This window comes from Podarcis gaigeae (genome assembly GCF_964106915.1).
Source record: "Podarcis gaigeae genome assembly, chromosome: 8".
Classification (NCBI taxonomy): domain Eukaryota; kingdom Metazoa; phylum Chordata; class Lepidosauria; order Squamata; family Lacertidae; genus Podarcis; species Podarcis gaigeae.
In genome coordinates this window covers 24,623,334-24,641,644 of record NC_139684.1, presented here as the reverse complement: position 1 = coordinate 24,641,644, position 18,311 = coordinate 24,623,334, and the positions used below count along the sequence as shown (strand labels likewise).

The following is an 18,311-nucleotide window of genomic DNA, read 5'->3' as shown; positions in this document are numbered from 1 at the left end:
TGGACCACAACTCCCACCATCCCTGACGGTTGGCCATACTTGCTGGCGGAGCAGTACCTGCGGGGTGGGCCGGGGCGAGGGGGGGGGAAAGGGTTACCCAGATTTTTTGTCCTCGATGAAGGCTCCAGAGGGGCGTCATTGACGCTCCCAACCTGTGTTTGTGCGTGCGCGCGCGCGTAAATGCGCATGAGGTGGGGTGCTAAACTGGGTCTTTGACCCCTGCTAAATAAAGCCCTCTTGCTGGGGCTGATGTTGCCCACTCCTGTCATAAAGGATGCCTTGTTGTAGTAGAAGAACTGGTACAGCTTCTCCAAAGTTCATCTCATCAACTTTTTGGAATGCTTGAAATGTACAAAAACACATGCAACAAATTTGGAGTTGTGGGTGGGTTTTGAACCAAGAACCATGTAGATGCTACACAATCATTTTCTGAAACTAAACTCTCTCTCTCTCTCTCTCTCTCTCTCTCTTTCTCTCTCTGTGTGTGTAGGAAGACAGGATCACAGTCACTGGTCAAGCCCTCAGTACTTTCAGAATGTGTGTAGGTTTTTTTTTTTTAAGAAGGTATGCACAAACAGAAGCGGGTTTTGGTGCGACTGGCTCTGCTGCACTGGGAGCCAACACTAGAGGGCGCTGCAGGGCTTCACAACTATAATGCAGTGAATGGAGCAGAACAGAAGAGGAGAGGCATCGGGGTGCTGAATTTTAGCTTTGCACAAGGTGCTGCTGAAATGTTAAAGAACAAAGTCCGCCACTGGCACAAATGTGTGTTGAAGGAGGGGGAGACTAGTGGGCACAGTCCCGCCCCTTATATGTGTGTTTAGTAAACCGCTCCATAAGTTCTCTTAAAAAGTCTTAACATAGCATAAGAGTTCCCCAGGGCTGCTGAAATTCAGGGAGACATATTCTGGGCCCTGCTACCAACAGCCTGGTGACCCAGGGGCACTGATTTCTTTTATTCATTTATTTGTTTGTTATATGCTTCTCATTCCAATGAATCACAAAGCAGCTTACAAACAATAAATAACAATAACAGCATAAATACAGCACAATTAACGGCATGAGTAAAGCAACTGCCTCCCATAGAACACCATCGATGAAACAACAACAAAAATAAGCTAAACAGCGCAATTGTAAAAAGTCAAATTATAGGATTCACAAAGTACTATGGCATTCATCATCTATGAAACAACGCCAACCGCATTAACAAAATAACAACCAAGTGCTGCCAAATTCATACACACACGCTCCCCATCCCCATGATTCAAAATCTTTCCTTTGGTTCATTAAAAGGCAAGTTCACATAATGCCCATGGCAACAAGGCTGTCCAAAAGGTTCTTCGGGCTGGAGGTGAGCAGCTGAGCCTCTTCTTCCCAGAAAAACATCAGGGCAAAGTAGAAACCAACCCTTCTTGCATCCACTGGGCAGTGAAGGGACAGCTGCTCCCAATGCTTGCTTTCCTCTTCCCTCCTCATTCCTTTATCCTTTTATATCACATTTTTAAGGTTGCAAGCCTGCAAGCAGGAGCTGTCTTATTTTTAAATATCTGTAGAGCACGTTTCACAATAAGAAAAGTATCCCTGCATCTCTGCGTTCCTCATAACTTCTGCCATTGTTTAAAACCACCACCTGAAGCAGAAATGGCATGAAGTGCAGTTAAAAATATGGGAGAAGCCAAAATGAGCAGATCCTTTCATCTCTATTCAAAGATAAATAAGATAGTTGCTGTTGATCATAAGCAGTCAGAGATACAAATCATGACTTTTTTTTTAATGCTCATAAGTCTTTTAGAAATGTTATAATGCTGTCTACCCCCTTTTTCCCAGAAGGAAATGATAGAAATCCATCAAATAGACTTATCACTCCATGAAATCCATTTTCAATGTGGTACCAGGTGACCGGTACCCTATTGTCCTCCAGTCTTTTCTTGTAGAGGATGCCATCATCCCGTAGAACATCATACTCACAAGTTATGATGCATGTTTTTGGAAGTTGTCCGACCACAACGTCATCTACCATGAGCGGAGAGAAAGTTGGCTCTAGAGCTTGTTTCACCACTTCATAGAGGTTGTCCTCATAGGAAGCGGCCGTAGGTGGCTTGTAGCCTCTGACCTTAAACTCACTGGGGATGTTTTCTGAACTGATCCACTTCCCAAATCTCATTCGTATGTCTCTGGGAACATGGCAGCCTTGCATAACACTTTCTAACACTGACAAGTCCTTATTGAGATACCGCAAGGCTGCGCTAATGACGTTCTCCCGGTACAATATGGGGACGGCTCGGTTTTGCTGGTACGAAGGCAGGTTGAAATCTATCGCTTGGAGGCCAGGATAGATCAGAATCTGAGCAAGTGGCCTCGGGATACCAGATCTGGTCACTAATGCCTGGCAGACAGAGGCGGCAATATTCCCTCCGGCGCTGTCTCCGCTGATGACGATGCAGGCCGGGTCGACTCCATAATCTTCGGCGGTTTTCATAAAATGTATGCTGGCAGTCAGGCAGTCCTTATACTGGGATGGATATTTCTCCTCAGGGGCCAAATGATACCTGGGATATGATTTATTTGTATATAAGACAAATCTGGCCAGAATAACCAAACCAAAATAATAGGCACGATAGGATCACTTCTTATACACATTTAACTCACATGATTTCAACCATACGTGGCTCATAATCAGGCATAGGCAAACTCGGCCCTCCAGATGTTTTTGGGACTACAACTCCCATGATCCCTAGCTATCAGGACCAGTGGTCAGGGATGATGGGAACTGTAGTCCCAAAACACCTAGAGGGCCGAGTTTGCCTATGCCTGCTCATAATGAAAGGTTGTAGCCAGCTAGGTTCCGCTCTGAGTAGACCTATTACAATTAATAAGCCTAAGTTACTCATGGTCATTAACATTAATGGGCCTACTCTGAATAGGATCCAACCCCAAACTCATAGCCATTTTCCCATCAGGCACTGCAATCTGAATTTACTTTGCATTGGGCTGGGTGTGTTTCAGTTGGGAAGAGATAGCCTTCTGCTGGAGTCCACCATTAAGTGATGCCAGTTGGGAACTCCACATTCCGTCCACTGAATGTGTGACCAGGCAGGTGCCCGTGGTGGAATCCCTGCAGCATTTAGCAAATTCAGCAGTATAATGCTATTAGTCAGTTCCCAGGGTCTGTTTACTTACCCAACAGAAAGCACCACCGAATCACTTTCTTTGGCAATGTAGCGGCAAAGGTGGTCATAGGAATCTGGAAAGACAAGATGTGTGGGCCATGTTAGAAGAGTTCTGGAGGCCGTCTCATCCTAGCAGAAAGTTGGGATTAATACAGGTGTTATGAAGGCAAATGATTCCAATTAGAACAACCAAAGCAACAAACATGTTCCATACAGTTTCAAAATAGTAGAATCATAGAATGGTAGAGTTAGAAAGAACCATGAGGCTCGTCTAGTCCAAGCCCTGCAATGCAGGAATCTTTTCTTCAACATTTTGTTCAACCAGGGGCGTCTTGCCCATAGATATACTTAAGACGGCCCTGCTCACAACTCTAAGGTTAAGAATTTAATGATCTGCCAAATGATCAAACCAAATATGATTCACCTTTGGTCTTTGTGCACCTGAGCACTTCAAGATTATTCATTTATAGCCCTTTATGAGGAAACCAACAAAGCATCTTAGAATGCTCAGAGACACAAGGACCATTCCATGCTCCCCACCCCCACCCCTAACTGTATGTTATGCATTTTTCAGTACACTTGAAAGGACAAGGTGAGCTCCTCACCGCCAGCTATTCCTGGCTCACTCTGGGACAATCTGTTAAGATGGAGAGTAGGAAGATACCCAACTGATGTAATCTGTTCTAAACTATTTGCAAGCTGAATGTTTGGTTGCATTATTTACATCATATAACCTGGAATGTTACTTGTTCAAAAGGGGTATATGGAGATGCTCTGTTATATGTATTTTTAGAAACTGAAAAATAAAGTTAAGAAGAAGAAGGGGAAACAGACAAACAACACTTGTAGCTCTTCTGGGATCTGAAGGCATGAAGACTTTTCCCTCTCTAATCATCCATAAGGACATCTCTCTCTCTCTCTCTCTCTCTCTCTCTCTCTCTGTGTATATATATATATATATATATATATATGTCTGTGTGTGTGTGTGTGTAGCATGAGAAACTCATCCTCAGTCTGATCTCAGCCAGTGGCACTGACTTTCACCTTTCTCCTTCTTGGTCTCATTGTTTCCCTTGCAAGGAGGAAGAGGAGGAGGAGGTTGGAGACAAAACTAGAATTAGTTGAGTCTGCTTGTCATTGGCTTTGGCTACTGTTGGCCTCCCTGCTTTCCACCGTACCAGTCCCAGTAGGCACCAACCATCACAGGTACCAACACTGAGTTAGATGGACAGAAATCCACAACCAGAACAGCATTCATCCCTCAATTACTGCAAAAATCTTTCTCATTTCATCTAGCCCAACTGCTCTATCCTCCCTCAAGTGCTGCAGAAGAAATTGCCACAGACAAATCAGAGGTTAGTCCCAGAGGTAGAGCCCCAGACTTGATTTTTGTCCCTTAAGGTTGCAGCTCAAAGCTTAAGGTCAAATGTGAGGTTGTGTTGTTGTTGTTTTTTAAAGTTCTGTGTAGGTAAAGGTAAACGGACCCCTGACTGTTAGGTCCAGTCGCAGACGACTCTGGGTTTGCAGCGCTCATCTCCCTTTACTGGCCGAGGGAGCCGGCATACAGCTTCTGGGTCATGTGGCCAGCATGACTAAGCCGCTACTGGCAAACCAGAGCTGTGCACAGAAATGCCATTCACCTTCCCTTTGGAGCGGTACTTATTTATCTACTTGAACTTTGACGTGCTTTTGAACTGTTAGGTGGGCAGTTGTGTAGGTGGTTCTATCTTATTTGCTAAAAAACAAGCAGTTCAAACTGGTACTGATATACAATGATGTTCTTGACATGTGGAACCAACTGTACGTACTACTGATTCCCTGGCTAAGGTTACTTTTTGACGCCAACAACCAACACAGTGGAGTAACTTCTTTCCTGTTGAGCCATTTCCCCTGTTGAAAATTATTTCCACCTGCTCCTTTTCTCATCCATTGGAGGACCATCTCCCTTGTTCTTTGGCTTCATGTCTCCGGTTTTTTTTTTTTTTTTGACTGACTGCCCACACCAAAATGGTCAAATCTTTCCTTGTAGAAAAACTGCTAAAAAAATAAAAATAAAAAACCTGGATGGATTTGCTTGAAGTTTATCCAGTTTCAGTCTATAAGGGCAAATTTGCCTGCAAATTTCATTCACTTCTGCAGGAAAAAAATATAGCTTTTTTTTTTTTTTTTTAGATTACTGATGGGGCCGGGGGCAGAGCATCAGATTTCAGAGATCTGATTTTGACCTGAATAACAAATCAAATAGGAAAAGCCAATTTGATCCAAGACAAATTCAGTTGTTTCTCAATGCTACAGACAGTATTTATCTTGGTGATGATCTAGGTATTACATTTATTTCATTATTAGTAACCATGACTAGCTTCTTTTTAAGTAATACAAAAAATGACGTCCCACAGCATGTGGGGAAAGAGAAGTTTAACCATTTCCTCCCTAGCCTTGAAAATTGTTCCCATGTTACAATATAATTATGAATAAAAATAAACAATTAGTTATTATTACCATCATCATCTATCATCCTAAATAGAAATAAATGAAGACTGTCTAATAAGGATGAGAACTATTATAATGTTGCATTTCAGGGAGATGGAGTTATGGATCCTCAGGTCCATGGACAAAATGAAGCCCTCAAGTCCTTTCTATTTGACCCTTGGCCATCTCAGGTGAGATACTCTCTTCCCCAGGCCACACCCATCAAACCTCTGCTCCATGCCTTCCTCAAGTGGATTTGGCTGACTTTTCAGGATGCCTTACTGATGCTGCCGAACATCCAAGATCCTCCATGGAAGTAGATGACTCCTCTTCTTTCTCTTGGGCCCCGTGGCTGGTAAACCCTTACTGGGATGTCCTCAAACACCAGGTCCCTCATGTCAAGCTTGGGGTCCTCCTCCATTCTGTTTAATTCTTGGATGTAGCGGTAGAAGTGAATCTCAGTGCACAGGTGGAGATTCTCCAGAACCTTCCCCTGTTTGGAAGAAAAATACAGTGAGAGGAGAGGAGGTGATATGAATTCCAAAGAGCGTGTTCTCTCCTGTGCTGGATGTTTCCATTCTCATAAGAAGAGTCCAATGGCACCATCTAGCACAGCATGCTGTTCTCATAGTGGCCAACCAGATGTCTCTTCTGGGAAGCCCTCAAGAGGTAACTGAGCACAAGAGCCCTCTCCCCTCCTGTGGTTTCCAGCAACTGCTATCATTCTCCCATTATTGTAACTGTTAGGAATGGATTTCTGTTAAATCTTGAAATGCTAATATTTAATGTTATTCTATATTATTTTAATAAATGTTGTTTTATTTGCATATTGCATACTGTATTATGCATATTGTCTTGTCTTGTTCGCGTCTCCGCTCCTCCACATGCAGCTGCTGGGTGACCTTGGGCCAGTCACGCTTCTCTGAAGTCTCTCAGCCGCACTCACCTCACAGAGTGTTTGTTGTGGGGGAGGAAGGGAAAGGAGAATGTTAGCCGCTTTGAGACTCCTTTAAGGGAGTTGTCAGGGAACTGACATCAGAGCGAGAGGTGGAGGCAAGGCTCCAAAGCGATGCAGGAGAGGGGACCAGCAGGGGGAAAGGAATTCAGCGTAACACCAGTAGAGAAGGGAGGGAGATGGAGGATTCGGAGAGAGGTCTCCAAGACTCTTCACCCGAGACTAGTGGAGAGAGTATGGGCACGCCTCTGCCTACTCCTTCCTTGCGTAGAAGAGTTCCGCGCAGGGAGAGCAGGAGGAGACTTGGTGTCAAACAGCTCTTATGCTGGAAGAGGCTCAAGAAACGCCCACTGATGGATTCTGCAAGCGACTGAACAGCCACGGAGTGAGGGCTGTCAGCCAAGGCATGGTTAGCCAGGCACTCTAGCCAAAAGTAACGACAACTTACGCACAAGTAACCCCTTATAACCATTACAGGAGTGAAAGGCAGGATATGAAATCCAAACTCTTCTTCTTCTTCTTTATATGATGCTAGCTGCTCTGAGCCTGGCTTTGGCCGGGGAGGGCGGGATACAAATAAAAATTATTATGATGATGATTATATTCCCTATTTCTGTCATTGTCATGTATAGCCCTAGCAGAGTGCCAGATTCTGAGTTCTTAGCTGATGAACTAGACACCTCACAGTCAGAGGATACTGAGGAGCAGGCAGGGCCCCCTGAGGCCAACACTGAGTCTACTTGTGAGTGAGGTGTCTCTTCGTAAGTAAGCAATCCCAGACACTAGGGCTGGGAGATGTCAGGTTTTCAATATCATGATGTATCATCAGCCAAGCATTGTGGTTTGGCGATACACCGTGAGGTTGAAACTACAAGCTGCATTGGCCCCAGCCCAAGAGGTGCTGGGTGAAACTGCCACAACTCTCACCATGGGAGCTGAGGAACTTTTCACCCCAGTGCCTCGTGGGCCAGGACAATGCAACTTATTTGCGAGGTTCAGCTGGGGAGTGGGAGGGCTCCCTCCTCCCAGCTGAGCGAGCCCCCAGGCCCCTGACACTTGCACACGTGTGGCGGGAACTGCTTCTGCCCCCCAACTGAGAATGCCCCATGCCTCTCCAGCTTGCATGCGAGGCATCAGAAGAAGAGTTTGGCTTTGATAGCCAACATTATTACTACCCGAAGGAGTCTCAAAGTGGATAACATTCTCCTTTTCCTTCCTCCCCCACAACAAACACTCTGTGAGGTGAGTGGGGCTGAGAGACTTCAGAGAAGTGTGACTAGCCCAAGGTCACCCAGCAGCTGCATGTGAAGGAGCGGAGTCGCCAACCCGGTTCACCAGATTACGAGTCTACTGCTCTTAACCACTACACCACACAGGGCTCACTTAGCTGGCAGGTGAGAGCAGTTTAAAACAGCGGAGGGAGGAACAAGCTGTATCAGCCTGGCACTACAGCTTGCTTCTCCCTCTGCGGTGTGAGGGGCAGAACGATGGCGGCTTCACCCAACCGTAACTTTCGGGTGAAGCAGCTGCTGCTCCTGAGTCCCTCTGCTACCAGCGGCCCGGTGTTGAAAGTGACACTGGTAGCGGAGCGGAGCAGAGGCGGTTTCGCCTGTAATATACCGCCTGGTGAAGCAGCCTTCACGGCCTGCCCTTCATACATCAGTACATCGCCCAGGCCTCAGGCCTACCTGATACTCCTTCACTGCCAGCAGCAGGGTGGGTGCCACTACTGAGAAGGCCCTCTGTCTGGTTCCCTGTAACCTCACTTCTTGCAATGAGGGAACCGCCAGAAGGCCCTCGGTGCTGGATATGTGTCCAGGCTGAACGATGGGGGTGGAGATGCTCCTTCAGGTATACATGACCGAGGCTGTTGAGTCTAGTTGGCTTCTCTACAGTGGTACCTCTGGTTAAGAACTTAATTCATTCTGAAGGTCCGTTCTTAACCTGAAACTCTTCTTAACCTGAGGTACCACTTTAGCTAATGGGGCCTCCCGCTGCTGCTGCGCGATTTCTGTTCTCATCCTGAAGCAAAGTTCTTAACCTGAGGTACTACTTCCGGGTTAGCGGAGTCTGTAACCTGAAGCGTCTGTAACCCGAGGTACCACTATATATGGAACAGGGCTGGCCTTTGTAGCACCCCTTTGGCCGTAGCCTCTCCAACCTTCCAGCTCTCCAGGCATGCTCTCTTCCTGCCACCACTACCTCTTTCATCAGCAGTTCTCCTTCTGGCTCAAGGGAACCATCAACCTAGGAAAGCAAGACTGCCCACTGCAATCCTTGCTAGGGCTGCCGTTTCCTCCGTAGCTTCTTTCTGAACCAAACCTTCCATCTGCTCCACAGTCCCTGCCATGGTCCTTTGTTCTGGGGTATAATCAGAAAGGATGGATTCTTTGAACGCATACGTCACCCTTTCCCCCCTTGATGGAGCCCAGAAAGCCACATGGTCAACAGGCATACATAAGAAGAGCCCATCTAGTCCGGCACCTTGGCCTCACCATGGTGGACCTGAAGGAAACTTGAACACACAGGAGCATTCAAGAGCATCCTCCCCTCCTGTGGTTTCCAGAAACTGGTACTTAGAAGCATTACTGCCTCTGGCCATGGAGGCAGAACATAGACACTGTGGCTAGTAGCCAGTGACAGCCTTATCCTCAATGAATCTGTCCAATCTTATTCTAAAGCCGTCCAAGTTGGTAGCCATCACTGCCTCCTGTGGGAGGCAGTATCATAGCTTAACTATACACTACGTGAAGAAGTGCTTTCCTTTATCTGTCCAGAATCTCCTAACATTCAGCTTTCTTGGAGGTCCATGAGTTCTAGTGTTATGAGAGAAGGGGAGAAATCTTTCCCCTATCCGCTTTCTCTGCACCATGCAATTTTTATGACCTCCTATTGACACATGGGATGCTGCTTTTGTGGAGTCCACCTAGTTCACTATTGCCTGCACCTGCTTTGGCCGTGGGAGAAGCTGGGGTATGAATCTGGGACCTTCTTCGTGCAACACAAATACTCTACGATGAGTTTCAAGATTATGCCAGGGAAGATCTCATGCACAACTGTATTTACATATTTCTTTCATTCAGCCTACATACTTCCCGTTCCTATCGTATTTAATTCCATCTGAAAACAGGAAGCTTCATTATACTAAGTCAGACCACTGGTCTCTCTGGCTCCTCAGTATCTACACTGATTGGTGGTGGCTTTCCAGGTAGGGGACAATCCCAAGCCCAGACCAACCTGGAGATGGTTGGGATTGAATTTGGGGACCTTCTGCATGCAAAGCGGTTGTTGAGCTACTGGGCTATGGGTATTCTATAGACATAGGAAACAGCTTCATACCAAACCATCTCTCTTTCCAAACTGACTTGCAAGAAGTTAAAATAGTTGTCCTGTATTAGGGATGGGGGCTTGAGACCTCCAGCTGTTGTTGGGCTTCAGTGCCCATGTTCTCCGCTGGCTCTCGTGGGAGCTGGAGTCCAGAATAATAATAATAATAATAATAATAATAATAATAATAATAATAATAATAATAATTTATTTATACCCCACCCATCTGGCTGGGCTTCCCCAGCCACTCTGGGCGGCTTCCAAAAAAATATATTAAAATTCTGTAATACATCAAACATTAAAAGCTTCCCTAAACAGGGCTGCCTTCAGATGTCTTCTAAAAGTCTGGTAGTTGACATCTGGTGGGAGGGTGTTCCACAGGGCGGGCGCCACTACCGAGAAGGCCCTCTTCCTGGTTCCCTGTAAGCTCACTTCTCGCAATGAGGGAACCGCCAGAAGGCCCTCGCTGCTGGATCTCAGTGTCCGGGCTAAACGATGGGGGTGAAGACGCTCCTTCAGATATACTGGACCGAGGCCTTTTAGGGCTTTAAAGGTCCATTCCTGTTCCATATAACATGCAACCCTGATATCCTAATGGATGTGAGCTTGAGTCAGACTGTAGCTTAGTGTTAAAGCATCACCCTTGTGTGCAGGAAGTCCCAAGTTCAATCCCTGGCTGAGAAAGATTCCTGCCTGAAACCTGGAAGAGACCCTTCCAGTCAATGTGGAGCATACCGAGCAAAATAGTCCAATGGTCTGACTCACTATTCCTGCATTGCAGGGGGGTGGACTAGATGGCCCTTGGGGTCCCTTCCAGCTCTACAATTCTGTGATTCTAAGGCAGCTTGCTATATTCCTAATCACAGAGGCAATTTAAAAACAAAAAGGTTCCATCGTTAAAAAACACACGAAAAACTTACCAGGGATGATGCAAGGATCAAGAGCCAGTTAAGAATGCGAAGCTTCATAGGCTGGTCAATGCCAGGAGGAATCTCAGACTTGGAGAGATCACAGTAAATGGCCCAAGTGATCAGCAGGGCAAAGGAAATGATCAGTATTTGCAGGAGAATCACTAAAAAGTTGAAGATCAGCAGCATGTTCTCCAATGTTGGATGGGTGCTTCCAGTTGTTTGTTATCTCCTGGTTCCAGATGCTTGTTATCTCCGGTGTCTGCAGTTTTTTTAGGCTCCGGTTGCAGCAAACACACAGGAAGCCCAAGAGCGTCTGAAAATAGAAGTTGGCCAGCGAGCCGCTGGAGTTCTTTTAAGGTTGTGCAAGCCCTGTCGAAGAATCGGGCAACTAAGGAAGGTTAGGAAAACATGACTGTTTTGATCCCAGCTCACGTGTCCTGTGATCCATGTGCTGTTGCTTTCTTCTGGGAAAGAGCAAATTCCAGTGCCTCTCTGCCAATGGAAGTGGTCCAGGAACACCTTGCTAAGCACAAGCATGTCCCCAAGTTACTCACTTCAAAGGCATCGCAATGCCAAGGGCGATTGTGAAAATGGATGCGGAGGGGTAGAGCAAGTGGTGCAAAGGGGCAGAACCCTCTCCTAATTTCTGTAATGAGCAAGTAAGCCACCACCTGGATTTATGTGGCTGAAATACACGGTAGGGGATCTGTGTCTAATGTTGCCTCTGAGGAAGGCTCCTCTAGATCCCTCAAGTTTTATAGCACCCAGCAGAGCATGCACCTCTTTGTTTTCATGTTTTGGGTCCAAATTAGAGTTTGAGCTGCCCTGCTGCAATCTCTCCACCCTCTTGGAGCTAACAGCAGTTTATGCCTGCCTTTTTGGCATGAACTGAGCTAGAACCAGCTCCAGGGGTAATTTAGATTATGGGGAAAGGCAAGGACTTGCAACCTTGTTTGAGAAGATAATATTAAATTTTATGCTGTAAACAGCCCTCTGATGTTAGGGCAAAGGACAACAAACAAACAAACAAATGGAAGAGGAATTTCCACAGAGACATAGTTTAGTCACTCATGGAGGACCTGGAACAGAGCTGGTGAGATGTGTGGTCTGGAGAGAGTTCGAAGGGCCACACAGAGAAGCCAAGAGGGCCACATTCATATACTTGCCAATTTAGGATGGCATCCCATGCATATGAGAAAGTGGACTGTGGTCCCCAAAAGCATATGCTTGTAACACGATCCCTTAAATAGAAAAAGTCCACGCCACAACCACTCCCATTCCTCTGTTTCATGGAACATAGGGTTGCCAGACCTCCAGGACTGAGCTGAAGTCTCAAAATTTGCCTGTCCCTTTCCAGGTCACAGGTGGAGGGCTTGTCTCTCCAAGTGGATGATAATGCCATTAAAAAAAAAAAAAAAGTAGACTGTGCATGTAGCTTCAGCCTGGCAGGCGTCAACTGCAGATTACTTCATAGACTCTCTTTCCCAATTAACCTCCGCCTCTGCAAATTATTGCATAGATACTCCAGGGAGTCTGCCCTCCTCCCTTTTCCCAATTACTGTAACCTCTGACTCCAGGGCTCAGAGGGAGTGCAGGGAAAGGAAAAGAACTGAGCTAGGCTCAAAGGGAGGATGGGGTTATGAGTCTGACTGTGCATCTAGTGCAGAGTGGCAGAAGTGAGCAGAATATGTGAAGAGCGGCAGCAGGAGTTAGGTTCTGCTGCCTCTGTTGCCCACAGCAACTCCCAGGTTTCAGGTTTAGGCCTTGAATTCTCAGGATGATCATGACCTGACAACCCTAATGGAACAGCATCCTTCTCGAGATCCACTATCTGATCTTTCTGGAAACACATGTAGATCATTTATCTTTTCCATCAGTGTGGTGTGTGTGTGTGTGTGTGTGTGTGTGTGTGTGTGTGTGTGTGAGAGAGAGAGAGAGAGAGAGAGAGAGAGAGAGAGAGAGTTTTAAAAATTATTAATGGTGTTTGACAGGACCTCTGGAACATTTTCATCCAAACGCCAATTGCTGCCTGCTGTGGGAGCAGTAATATTTGTAGAGAGATTAAGTCTCTGCCTTGAATGTTTCTTTGTGTTGTTTTTTAAAGCCAATCTTAGATTTTGTTCATACTATTCTTAAACTTATTTAAGTTGTTTTTATTGCATGCTTGCAGGTTGCCTCGGGACTTATCTGAAACATGATTCCTGCATTCATAAAATTGTAATAATTAATAGTGTTTATAATCTTTGTGATGCCAGAATATAGTTGCATTTCAGTGACATTGCAGGGATGTTGGGAGTGACTGGAAGAATACAATGCACATCCGCCATCACTCACCTCCAAATGAGCCCCAGCAGGTTTAGCTTCCAATTATGCAACTGTTCAAGGAGCCACCTAAGGGCATTTTCTCAAAGGCTTAGTGCAGATGACTTATGAGTCCAAGAGCTACCCTGCTTAATAACATCAAAGACCAAACTACATTGGCATCCTGCTTCCCACAGTGTCCTACCTGATGCATCTGGGAGGCCCACACCATCTGAGCCTTGGACTTCCGGGTCCAAGTTGGACCTTGGTGCAGCACAAAGAGCTCCCCCTACAGTTGATCCTCTGGGATCCTCCTCCAGTCTTCAGTATCCGTATATTCTCTTATCAAACCTTTCCTTCTATATCTGTATAGTTTGAGCAATCATCCTTCAACAGCCTGTTAATAATAAGGATCCACAGATTTTCTTTGAAAACAAACCAAAACAAAACAAGCCTATTCCTATCAATGAAAAAAATACAGTCATACAAAAATTAAAGCAATGGGCTGATGGGGAGAAAAGGAAAGATAAAGGGGAAATAAGTGATAGGATGAGTGGCTAGTAGCGACAATGACTGCCGCCTACTGGACAAGTGTACTACTTTTACTATCGGAGGCAGTATACTGCATATTTCAAATCTGGCAATCAATGTGCCCTTTTGGTTTCAAATGGTACATGGGTAGACGAGTCTAAGAAGCCCAGGACACAAATGTTCACATTTGCTCAAGCATTGCTCTAGCGGCAATGGTGGTTCATTTACCAGAAGTAATGTATTTAGTGTTAACTCTAAAAGTGTATACAGTGGAACTTTGGTTGTCGAACTTAATCCATTCGACTCCCAGGACTGTTCGAAAACCAAGGTGCAGCTTCTGATTGGCTGCAGGAGCTTCCTACACTCAATCGGAAGCCATGGAAGCCATGTCGGATGTTTGGCTTCCAAAAAACGTTCGCAAACTGGAACACTCACTTCTGGGTTTGCTACGTTCAGGAGCCAGTTTGTTTGGGAGCCAAGCCAGTCGACAACAAAGGAACCATTTTACTCAGTTCTGACCAGACTAAGCCTCCTGATATATATTGTGCTCTACGGGGGTTTAGTTTGGTCAGAATCAAGTATACATTTCTACCCATGTACTATTTGAAATCAAAGGGGTGCATTGGTTGCCAGATGTGTGTTTTTTTCTGCTCTTCTTCCTCACTACAGAAGCATAGAGCTAATATTGCGCATAGAGTTGATATCTTGCTTTCATGCTGTCAAGAAAGCAACTGCAGACCCACCAAGTGTCCTTATTTTCCAGGGTCACTCTTGGATTTACAAAAGCTGTCCTGGTTTCTTATTTGATATTGGAATGTTCTTTTTTGCCTTGTTGTTGTTGTTTAGTCATTTCCTACTCTTCGTGACCGCATGGACCAGAGCACACCAGGCACTTCTGTCTTCCACTGCCTCCCACAGTTTGGTCAAACTCATGCTGGTAGCTTCGAGAACCCTGTCCAACCATCTTGTCCTCTGTCATCCCCTTCTCCTTGTGCCCTCAGTCTTTCCCAACATCAGGGTCTTTCACCTTAGGACATCCCTATTTTCTTTAGAGAAATGTTGGATGGTATGGTAGGATGTCTCTATTTTCACTGGAGGGTATGGAGTTATACGACCCCCTAGACAAGGAGATAAGTAACTACACAACATTTAGAAGACATCTGAAAGCAGCCCTGTATAAGGAAGTTTTTTTTTAATGTTTAATGTTTTATTATGCTTTTATATACGTTGGAAGTCACCCAGAGTGGAATTATTATGGAATAGGACATTCCTATTTTCTTTGGAGAAATGTCAGAGGGCATGCATCTGGTTTTCTGGCAATCACTGATTAAGTGCTGGTACTTTGCAGTGTGCATATTTCTGGAGAGATCTGTGACTATCAGGTAGTCCTTGGAATGCCATGAGAATAAATCAGTTCCTATCTTCTAGTAGGCCCAATTCATCATCTAGCTCTGCTTGTTGCTGTGAGTTACACTTTAAGCAGGGGGAACCACCTCCTACAATGGCTGCTATTTCCTTCTTAAACCTAGGCTAATACATCAGCTCTCATGCACCTCCTAATGCCACAATGACTCTCACGGATTAGTTGTAACATTTCTTTACAGAGGCTACTAGTTATCACCACTTAGTTTCGATTGAAGACAATGTCATCTAACACTGTGAGTTCATGCCCGCAATTTGAGGAATCTCAAATCACACATGTTTCCGGATCTACAGTGATGGGTCTTTATCAGTGTCCTCATTGAGTTGTTATAATTTTTCATTTGCCACAGGAAGGGAAGCAATAAACATATCTACACAAGCTCCCATTCCTGCCTCTTGTTTTCTACTAGTTCAGTGGAAGGCACAGCCAGTGTGGTGTTGTGGTTAAGAGCGGTAGTCTCGTAATCTGGGGAACCAGGTTTGCGTCTCTGCTCCTCCACATGCAGCTGCTGGGTGACCTTGGGCCAGTTACACTTCTCTGAAGTCTCTGAGCCCCACTCACCTCACAGAGTGTTTGTTGTGGGGGAGGAAGGGAAAGGAGAATGTTAGCCGCTTTGAGACCCCTTCGGGTAGTGATAAAGCGGGGTATTAAATCCACACTCTTCTCCTTCTCTTGGAAGTGCGCCTGCAGTGAGCAATTTTTCCCCAACTGTGCAAGTCACCTCTAAGTGATACTTCTGCAGCTTGAGCATCATTTGTTGGATCTGTAGTGGACAGTATTCAAGGGATTGTGGAAGAAAGCTGTGAGAGAAATGTGATCTGTTTCCACAGTCGCTGGGCATTAATATATATCCAGTAAATCTTTCACAGGAAAACAATATACTAAGTAGCTCTTTCTCAATCTGTGCATATTGAGTTTTAGCATCAGCGAGGGACCTTGAGACATATGCTACTGGTTGCCAAACATCATATGCCAATATTTTTGTAAGAGCCCAGCACCCAAGCTAGACCATGAGACAGCTGCTGAAATCTGGATAGGTCTAGTTGGTTAGTAAACTTTAACACCAGCTGTCTTCTATGGTGTTGCTTCAAAACATTCCTGGAAGCCTTCTGTTCCTCATCCCAGCATTCATTTTTCACTTCCAGAAGCTGCCAAAGAAGTTTTGCTGCTGTGGATAAATTAGGGGGATTTCCGCCCAAGGTAATCTCTGCCCCCTCAAATCTTTGAACATACTTCTTTGAATGTTGAGCATGGCATATATATATATAATTTTCAGATATTTTATTGCACTAGCCAAAGGCTATAGCTATAGCAATGTTCAAATGAGGTGGGGGGGGGGGGGAGAGAAACAGCAGTCACTACATATGCAGAAAAACCATGGTCAAATCCACCAAAAGTTCTCATTAGACAAATAAAATGTGCAGATTAGATTTCAGAGCCCCCTTTGCAATTGACTGCTAGTCCAGCCAGTTCTGTCTTCCTAATCTTCCTAGCTGCCAGGGCATAGAGAACCACCTTATAAGTCATAGAGCCATTTGAACCACCCCACCCTGGTTAGATTTGCTTCCTTTGTGAAAATGGGTTTTATGAATCGATTTCCTGGGTCTGCATATAGTGGACATTGTAGTAAGTAATGGCAAATATCCTCTACACACATGCATCTTGTTTATAACCATTATATTATTTGTGCTTGTTTCACAACTTCATCAGAAAAAACGGCTCCTATAAATATCAAATTTTCTAACACCAAAAATATGTTTATCCCTGTTCAGCTTGAGTTTTCAGGCTCTCACAGTATTGAGGACTTGCTAGAGCTGTTGATCATGCTCTTCCTTAGTTGCACTTAGTTGCACTTAGTTGCAGGGACGGGGGTGGCGCTGTGGGTTAAACCACAAAGCCTAGGACTTGCCGATCAGAAGGTCAGCAGTTTGAATCCCCGCAATGGGGCGAGCTCCCGTTGCTCTGTCCCTGATCCTGCCAACCTAGCAGTTTGAAAGCATGTCAAAGTGCAAGTAGATAAATAGGTACCGCTCCGGCAGGAAGGTAAATGGCATTTCTGTGCGCTGCTCTGGTTTGCCAGAAGCGGCTTAGTCATGCTGGTCACATGACTCGGAAGCTGTACACTGGCTCCCTAGGCCAATAAAGCGAGATGAGCGCCGCAACCCCAGAGTTGGTCACAACTGGACCTAATGGTCAGGGGTCCCCTTACCTTTACCTAGAGCTGTTGATCATGCTCTTCCTTAGTTGCACTCCAAATGATAATGGCCTCCACAAAGATAGCCACCCCAGTGATGTGCTCATAGAGAATATGTATGGTTTTATGATAGACTTTGGGTGCAAATGCAAATGGCAATAATAAAAATCTGCCCATAATTATGAGCTGTTAACTTCAGTTGCCAGGATCCTGAAATGGCACCCTGTTTGCATTTTTTAAAAAGTGCATTTGCAAACTGCATCATTATCTCCCCTCAAGTTGGCAGTTCAAAGAGTTCTCTTACAATTGCCTTGTTGAGATCTCTTGAATCTAAGCATATACCCACGTGGCCATTATGCTTTTCCCACAAGACTCAACCAGCCAGTTGGTTCATTTATTTTCTTAATTACTTCCAAGTCATCTTACCCTGTGAACTGCCCTGAGCTCTATGGATGAAGGGCGGTATACAAATTTTAACAACAACAACAGCCATCTCAGTTTGTAGTTTTGTCTTGAAGAGCAAATAGCACTTTCCTGCATGACTGGGCAACTGGAGGGCAATGCCTTATTAATCTGGGTGGAGTGTTCACCTGGCAAGCAGCCTAACCAACAAACAAGTCCTGATATTCAGCTATAAGAATCTCATACCCTTGCTCAATATGGTCCTGCAATGCAAATACATGTTTTTCCACATTTAATTTTCCACAGGCTGCTGGACCTAGGATGGGTATCACTTTCTTCAGTACAATAAGGAACAAGTTGTATGTGGCATTTTTGTGCTTGCAATGCATCTCTCCAGTATTGGAATATGTGTTGCACAATAACCAGTAACTTTGATATTTGCTGGTATCAGTTTTGATAGACCTTTTGATAGATGTTTAGAGCCTCCTCTCCCACCACATGAAGGATATGATCTTAACCATTTTGCTGCCAGGTGCAGTTCAAACCTTTGTCCAGACTTCTTCCAATTATGTCCAATAGCCCTTGCAAGGCTACAATATTTCCATGTTTGCAAAGACCTGACAGTATC

The 18,311-nt window shown here is 45.1% G+C and overlaps 1 protein-coding gene across 1 annotated transcript; it reads right to left on the bottom strand.

The window, feature by feature from the left end:
- Window positions 1-949: 949 nt before the first annotated feature.
- Window positions 950-11,094, bottom strand: LOC310850796 (arylacetamide deacetylase-like 4). The gene is made up of 4 exons (XM_083752753.1): window positions 10,842-11,094; window positions 5,922-6,132; window positions 3,181-3,244; window positions 950-2,549 (listed from the first exon to the last, which is right to left on the bottom strand). Exons 1-4 carry the CDS (start codon window positions 11,016-11,018, stop codon window positions 1,778-1,780), a joined length of 1,224 nt encoding a protein of 407 aa, XP_083608879.1. The 5' UTR covers window positions 11,019-11,094; the 3' UTR covers window positions 950-1,777.
- Window positions 11,095-18,311: the final 7,217 nt, after the last annotated feature.

Coding starts and splice junctions, on each gene's coding strand:
- LOC310850796 (XM_083752753.1), bottom strand. CDS start 11,018: ATGCTGCTGATCTTCAACTTTTTAGTGATTCTCCTGCAAATACTGATC. Junction 6,133..10,841: donor TGATCCTTGCATCATCCCTG/GTAAGTTTTTCG, acceptor TCTTCCAAACAG/GGGAAGGTTCTGGAGAATCT. Junction 2,550..3,180: donor TCGGTGGTGCTTTCTGTTGG/GTAAGTAAACAG, acceptor ATCATATCCCAG/GTATCATTTGGCCCCTGAGG.